Source organism: Rhinolophus ferrumequinum, chromosome 4 (genome assembly GCF_004115265.2).
Source record: "Rhinolophus ferrumequinum isolate MPI-CBG mRhiFer1 chromosome 4, mRhiFer1_v1.p, whole genome shotgun sequence".
In the NCBI taxonomy this organism is placed as follows: Eukaryota; Metazoa; Chordata; class Mammalia; order Chiroptera; family Rhinolophidae; genus Rhinolophus; species Rhinolophus ferrumequinum.
The window spans coordinates 15,724,485-15,732,543 of NC_046287.1; the positions used below are offsets into that span (position 1 = coordinate 15,724,485).

Sequence of the window (8,059 nt, forward strand, 5' to 3'; positions counted from 1 at the left end):
ATGTTACAGGCGTTTCTCATGCTAGAGATTAAGTCCATACCCCAAAACATATGAACATTCTACAAATTTAGAAATATAATATTTTGTTGTTTGTACTAATGCTTAAATCATTGCACTTATAGAGGATTTAAAAAAAATTAATGGCGCTACTTGTTTCATATGTCGTTCCTTTAAAAAAGATAAATAAGATGTAAATAATGTCTCGTGGAGAATGATTTCATCCTCGGCTATACATCAGTTATGAATGAAAAGTTTTGGGGATTAAATGACCTTTGTTTCTTAGCTCAGGTCCCTCTCATACAAAATAAATTTCCAATAAAAATATACTTCCTCTTTGTAATAAACACTACAACCTCATATGCTTATATTTTATTCAAATTGTCAAACTGAAGAAGACAAGAAAAGTGAGTTGATAGAAATTCAAAACGTCTTGGGTGTTTGCATTCAAATATTCGTTTGCAATGTATTTTTATTTTAATATTTATTGAAAGCTATTGTAGAACAGCTAACAGGATTGCTATAAGTATGTAGTAAAATTAATGTTTATAATTAATACTAAATAATGAATTAATATGCATGTGCACATGCCTGGATATAAATTATCGTAGGAACTTCTATCAAACATATAAGCATACTCTTTCTATTATACATATATGTCTATAACTACACACATATTTAATAACTTACCCAATGTTTAATTGAGCAATGAATTAGTTTAATATAAACTTTAGTGTAGCAGGATATTAACAGTTTACCCACATTTACCTCTAGAAGCAAACAAATGCCCGTAACAGGCACTTCAGTGAAAGAACAAGCCCAGATTCAAATAGAAAATGCTAACAATGAGAAAGAAATTATGAAAATATATACTTTTAATTTGCAGACATATAAACACTTTTGGTATAGTACAGACACAGGATGCCAAAAAATAGAATGACCCAGTTGAAGCTAACACAATTCATTGTTTCTACATATAATTTTGCTATACTCTCATAGAAAATAAAATTTTCAGCTCACACAATGAAGTGAAAGAGACTGATCACTGATGAACTAGTTTGCTTCATTGCAAAGGATTCAGTAAAAGCTAAATTATCAAAGAAATCTGTTGCTGGGCTTACAGATACTCTTGGACTTAATCCAAAGCCAAAGAAAGGAAGCCAGCAATGGTAGCCAACAAACCTAAACAACAAAAAAGATAAGTATAACTTTCATATAAAATGCCCAACTAAAACAACCAGTAGTGTACACCAGCTTCTAGAATATTCTGTTTTAATATAATTTTTTAATTATCTTAATGTGATGGATGAGTTTAAACATATGGAAATCTAACATATAGCCAAAGTATGAAGTGCTGCTGACAGTGAAAACACCAAAATGTCATGAACACCTATGAAGCAACTAAAGATTAAAACATTCCTTTGCTTCTGGCTGTTTTTCTTGGACACAATTTCTAGTTATAGTTTCTGTAAGGAAGAATATATATATATTTCTCCCTGTAATAATAGCAAGTGCAGTGGTAAAGCAAACAGAAAACAATTTGAGTACACAGAAAGTGAAATCATTTTCAGCAGGTCAAATCTTTAACACGTGGTAATGTTTTTAACCTTGCTAAAAAATATTGCAGTTCTTTGTAATGCCTTCTCTTTCAAACTGTACATGATGTGCTTGTGAGGTAAACGTTCTGTTTACAAATGCATTTCTTTTCTTTCTTATCATACATTTAATTGAAATTTAGTTTCCTTTAATTTCTTATTTGTTAATGTTAAAAACAATATATTTAAAATATACTCTCTCATTAATTTGATGTACAACTGTCCTGTACAATACCTCAAAACAGTGCCCTGCAAAGGTGCATCCGATGCCCTCTTGTGGTGAAAGGACTTTTTAGACAAAAAAATGCAATGTACCGTTTTCTTACCTTACTGTTTTTATCAATCATCTGCTTGGTGTATGAAAGCTGCAAATTGCGTCCAAGCTTTTTTTTTTTATAACTTCTATAGCTGTTAATACTAATTTTCATTAAAAAATGCTGTACACATTTTATAACCTCTGAATTTGAATTTAAAAACCTGTAAACAGCTATTTACAATATAGTACAAGTTATAAATTAGTCGTCCTTCATTGGAACTGCCATCTACACCCTCTCACTTAGGTGGTGAAGACTACCCAAAGTCAGTTAAAACATCTCTGTGCTATTCCACAATGAAGTATCAAATATTAGAAATATCCATCGGTTTCCTCTCTCTCATGTGCAAGTCAATTTTTCCTTTCAGTGGAATTTGTACTTCCAGATTTTCATCTTCCCTGTGATCCTTTTTCCCTCTCCTTAAACAGATGTATATGCCCATCCCTGTTACGAGAGTGATAGAGCCCAGGCTTATTACAGACAGAGCTACTAGGGTGGGCATACAGGACCCGGATTCGACTTTCCTATGAGTCGGTTCAATTGCGATCTGTGGTTCTTTCTCCTCTATATTAATTTCTGGTTCCTTTCTTAAAAGACTCTCAATGTAGCTCTCATTACTGACAGTGTCATTCACAAATAAGTTCACCATGACCGTGGAATGGAGAGGCTCGGGGTAACCATGATCGCTCACTTTCACCAGTAAACGATGGAGTCCATAATCTGTCTGCAGCAATGCCTCCTCCAGAGTAATGTTGCCAGTTTTAGGGTCAATCCTAAAGGACTCAGGCCTAGGACCTCGTCTTCCTATGATGCTGTAAGCTATGACAGCATTCATGCCGGTGTCTTTGTCCACGGCATAGACCTCTGTAACTGGGGAGCCTGGGAGAGTAGAAGGTAGTACCAACAGATAAGACATGTTAGACTGAGGAAATAAAACCAGAGGGGGGTTGTCATTGATATCAAGGAGGAGAATTGTGATTTTTGCGGTAGAGGAGAGGGCAGGCTCACCTCCATCAACAGCTTCAACCCACAAAGTATAGGAGCTTTGCTGCTCTCTGTCCAAAGAGACTTTAGCTCTCAACATGCCCTTTCCTGTGTCTATGACAAAAATATCACTCTGGTTCACCACCGAGAGAGCAACCCACCCGTTTCGCCCGGCATCAGCATCTGTCACACTAATTACTCCAATTTCACCATACCCTGGAAAATTTTCTGGCACAAAAAAGCTGAAGTCCTTGTTGATGAACCGAGGGCTATTGTCATTTTTATCCAACACCGTGAGAGCCACAGTAGCTACGGATTGTCTGGGTGGCTTCCCAGAGTCAACAGCTCTGACTGTGTACCTGTACTTTTCTTTCTCTTCTCGGTCCAGCTGAGTAGAAACTGTCAGAATCCCTGTGACACTGTCTAAGGAAAAATATGATGGAGCATCAGGTCCCAGAAAATACGAAACTTGGCCTCTCTCTCCACTGTCGGCATCTGTAGCATACAGCTTAGTCAAAAAGGCATTGGGCGCATTGTTTTCTTCAATGGTTAGTTCTATCAAGGGTTGAAGGAAAATAGGAGCATTATCATTGTCATCTAAAAGTTGCACTTTAATAATTTTTTTGACGTGAAATCCCTCAGAGGTCCAGGCCACCACTGTTATTTCATAGAACTGCTGTAGCTCATAGTCCATAGGTTTTGTGGTTTCTAGCAAATATTCATTAGTGTATGGTTTGTAGGGTGATAGCCTAAATGGCCCTTCACCATCCAGGTAGCAGTTCACCTTGTATTTACCTTCTGGATCTCTGATGGTGAAGAACGCAATGGGAGTGTTAACAGGCTCCAGTTCTTTCAGGTAAACAATACCATCTATCTCATTTGCTATATAACGAGGAACAATTTCAGGTGGTCTGAAAATGACTTTGATAATGGACACCAGGGCAGTGATCACAGCAGGGATGCAGCCTGGCCCATTAGCAAGGATGGTGAGCTTGTGCGTTTGCAGGACACTTCCCCCAATCTTACTGAAAAGTTGGATGACTCCAGTGGTTTCATCCAGATGGAATAAATCCTTGGAGGCCTGTGGAACCTTCTGGCTGTAAGAGTAGGTGATCTGAGCATTGGTCCCCAGGTCTCTATCCACAGCCTGGACAGCTGCAATCGGTGTGCCCACGGTAGCATTCCCATACACAGTGACATTGATCTGTGAGTCTGTGAAGAGAGGGCAATTGTCATTAATGTCACTTATGCCAATGGTGAGGGTGGCGCTGCCCAACAGTGGTGGAGACCCACCATCTTCAGCTATGATGATGCTCACATACTGGTCTTGAGTCTCCCGGTCCAACAGTCCCATGACGATTAGGTAGGGTGTGCGCTCCCCGGTCTCATTCTCCTCCACGTCCAGGGTGAACATACGATGGTAGTCTAGTAGGCGGTAGGTCTGCACCCCGTTAGTGCCTACATCCGGGTCCGTGGCAGGATGCTCTATGGCCAGCCGGGTGTTCACCGGGGCATTTTCGGGAACCCAAACAGAGATCTGGGAAACCGGGAACTGCGGGGCGTTGTCATTGACGTCCCGGATGGCGATTTTCACCTTCACAAACCTAAAGTATTCCTGAGGCAGGACCAGTACATCCAGAAGCAAAAGACAAGAATCAGAGGAAGGAGGAGAGATGGAAACGCTGCCTCCCCGGGCAGCCCCTCCACCTCCTTCAAGACACAGGGCCTCTCGGTCGATTTCCTGGGCAGACGTGTGCAACTCCCCGGAGCGGTTGTCTAGGGTCACATACTGGCCACTGAGTCCCCGGGAGGCCAGGCTGAAGGAGAGAGGCGGGCTCCGCTCAGCGCCCGTGCGCTCCGGCGGCTGCGACCGCTGATCCTGCCTCCCGGCGGCCCCGGGCCCCAGCCGCAGGTCCTCGGCCAGGCTGCCGATGAGCACGCCCGCGGGCAGTCCCTCGTTCAGGCTGTACAGAAGCTCCGTGGCCCGACTGTAACTCGCGAGGCAGTTCAAGGGTCCCACCAAGAGGAAAAACAGAAACAGATGCTGAAAGTGGGGGAGGGGAGAAGGCTCGTTACACACAGGCGGCACCAGAGATTGGAGTCAGAAACCAGGGCCCGGGGCCAGGCTGCCCCCTTCCCCGTTCCCAGGGGCAAACCCTCTGCTCAGAGCGGGCTGAATAGGAAACTTGCTGCAAAGGAGAGACCCGTGGGGCCACGCTGTCTACCAAAGTTAACGTTCCTGTTCACTTTCTACCCCTGCTCCCCATCAACCCCCTCATCCAGTTGACCTTCGGAATCCCAAACCGGAAAGCCTCCCTGGAAACACACTCCGGAGTGAAGAGGACTCTAACTCAGGGACTGCGCAACGCGACAGGGAACCCACCCGGGTAGGTTAGACGGGGAGAGGGGGCTGGTGGTGGAGAGAGCTGGAAGGTGGGCACTGCATCCGTTTATTTCCCATGGAAATGTTTCTGTCAGTGAGATCCGCAAAATGTGAAATGTGATACACCCCTTATTACGAGACCAATCACAACAACACGCATAAACACAGTAAAGCTTCCCGCTGGGACCCCCACCCCGCCCCCACCAATTCAATAAACAGTTTAGGTCAGAAAAGTCATTTTCATTGTATCATGGATCTAAAGTCAAATCTAAAAGCTCTGGATCTCCATCCTTTATCAAGTGTTCACTAATCCCCCATCCCTAGGGAAAAAGAAGTAAACACGGAAAATGTGCAAAACAGTTTGTCAATTGCAGTAGGCAGTCGTAGCCAGATGCTGGCAGCTGGGGGAAAAAAAAAATCTCCGAACCCCAGTATGTAAAGCGGATTGAGCCTCCAACCCCACCCCCCTTCCATCTCATCTGCCTACATCTCTGCTTCAGAAACTTCCTCTCACGACCCAAGGACTTGCCCGTTCCTTGCGAAAATGAAGACACATTATCCCCAACTCCCTCCCACAGGCCTCCCCCCCAAATTTTTTTCCTGTGAAGTTTCGATTAAGGTAAAAGGTTTGAAAATCATCAAGGAGTTGGAACTGCCTCACAGTACTGCAACTTGTCGGGGCCGCGGGGTGTGTGCACCCCAACCCTTACCGGCAGGTTTCTGTGGCTGGTGGTGCTCCTGGAACGACTTAGCCGCCCCATATCCAGGCGCGGGTGCCAGGTCGTAGGGCGCCAGCTCACTGCCAGGGCCGGTGAGCTGCGCGCATTCCCTCGGCGGCGCATTCCCTGGGAGGCTGCAGTCAGCGCGCTCCTGACGGGAGGGCGCCACAAGACACTCCCTCTCTGTTCATGCAAATCGCTGGGGAACTTTAGCCAATAGTCACCGGCTCGTCAATTAAGGACGGGAGCAAAAGGGGGGCAGAAAGGCGAGGGACAGAAGGGCACGGGCATGGTTTCCTGCCCCGGACCCGGGGAAGTCCAGACCCCGCTGGAAAAGCCAGAATGGGGACTTGCCTCTGAAAACTGCGACGAGGCGCCTCCCGGTTGGGCACCGGACGGAGCGCGTGCCCAGCAGCCCCCCTCCTCGCCGCACCAGTCAGAACCCAAGTCCACAGGTTGCGAGCATAAGAGGGAGAATTATAATAAATCAGCCTGCATTTGTGTCCGAATTTATAGAGAGGAAATCGGCGCTGCAGACCAGTCGCGGGCGCTGTCCCAAATGGCCTGCTTTGCCACCAGTTCCTCCGAGAGACTTGGATCCAGTAGTGTTTGCACAGAGAGAGAAAATCCACTTTTCTTTGCTGGGGGGAAGGACTTTCAAAATCTTTGAAAGGCGGTCTGAATCGGAAAAGCAAGTAGATGAATTTCCACATGCTCTAATTTTGAACCTTAGCTGTTGTGGTGGCAGAGCTTCTCTGCCGGTTTCCTAGGTGTAGTCTAAGTGTTTCTGGGTGTCTGCCTTGTGGTCTTTACAGGCGGCCGCGGCTTCTGAGCAAGGGAAAGAGCCAAAGGGAAGAGTGGAAACACTTGTGCGGAAACACAAATGATTCTTCCTGCAAGCACCTTCGATGTATTTCTCTAATAGGTGCATTTTTTTTTTTTTGGAGGGTACTCACTGAAGCCTAGGTTAAAAAAAAAAAAAAAAAAAAAAAAAAAAAAAAGGTTACTTTTCAAATTATTACTCTGTCCCTCCGTATAATGCTTACTGGGAACGTGGTCCTTTAGAAAGCAACCCTAGAGGGGTGTAGTTAGTGCAAAATGCTTGGATATCCTCTTTGGCTCTGACACTAAGTAGCCATATGACCTGTTTCCTCATTTATAAAATCAAGGATGGAGAGAGTCCAGTGCATTAAGTCAATGAAACACTCAGAAGAAATAGAAAAGACCATTGGCCTTTTCCTGAGTAGACATTTCTCTTCATCACTCGGTTTCCAGATATCCTCTGGGATGCCCTGAACATAATCCTCCTTCTGAACGCCTAGCAAGTGAGCCTGGAATAGAAAAAGTCTTCCTCTTGGGTCAGAGAAAGATCTGACATCCGTTTGCTTTCCGTAGGAACCACTTTAATTTTCTTTTTAGTTTCACCCTATGCTAAGTAGAATATAAATTACTTGGCTGAACTAATTGTTTCTCTACTGACCCTTCCTAGTTTCTCCTCATGCCCCTAATTCTAGAGACACACAGAGTCCTAAATATGGGCAACACAGTACATCAAAACACCTGGTGTGTGTAACAGCGTCTTATTGCACAAATGGGGCTGTGTATTGGATCCACAGACAAAACACCCTATAGTACAAATCTGGCAAATAGAATGAATTGGCTTATAAAATTAGCTCCTTGAAGCTCTTTAGAGTGAAACTGGAGTGCTGATCAAGTGGTAAGCACACACAAGAACATGCACACGTGGGAGAGGCCTTTATTCAGTTGGTAAACAAAACACAGGAAGTAGGATTTGCCTCTCCTTGCTTCTTTAGTGGTTGGTTCTGCCATCCAGCTGAACTGTTACCAACAATTGGTAAATATTTACTTGGGGTCTGTGGGAAAAACATATTGGTCTCCAAAAATCAGTCCCAAACTGCTTCTGAAATGTGTTTAATTTATGTCTTCACACAATACCCACAGCTTCTGGAAGTTTGGGGCACATGGGCAGATTTAGGCAATCCCTCAGAAGTTAGAGTACAAGCAGGATGGACCCATAATCTGAATTAATTCCCCCTCTGTACAGAT

The 8,059-nt window shown here is 44.2% G+C and overlaps 1 protein-coding gene across 1 annotated transcript; it reads right to left on the reverse strand.

Moving 5' to 3' along the window:
* Positions 1–854: 854 nt before the first annotated feature.
* On the reverse strand, positions 855–6,474 carry PCDH20 (protocadherin 20). The gene is made up of 2 exons (XM_033104921.1): positions 5,984–6,474; positions 855–4,934 (listed from the first exon to the last, which is right to left on the reverse strand). Exons 1-2 carry the CDS (start codon positions 6,113–6,115, stop codon positions 2,211–2,213), a joined length of 2,856 nt encoding a protein of 951 aa, XP_032960812.1. The 5' UTR covers positions 6,116–6,474; the 3' UTR covers positions 855–2,210.
* Between the last annotated feature and the right edge of the window lie 1,585 nt (positions 6,475–8,059).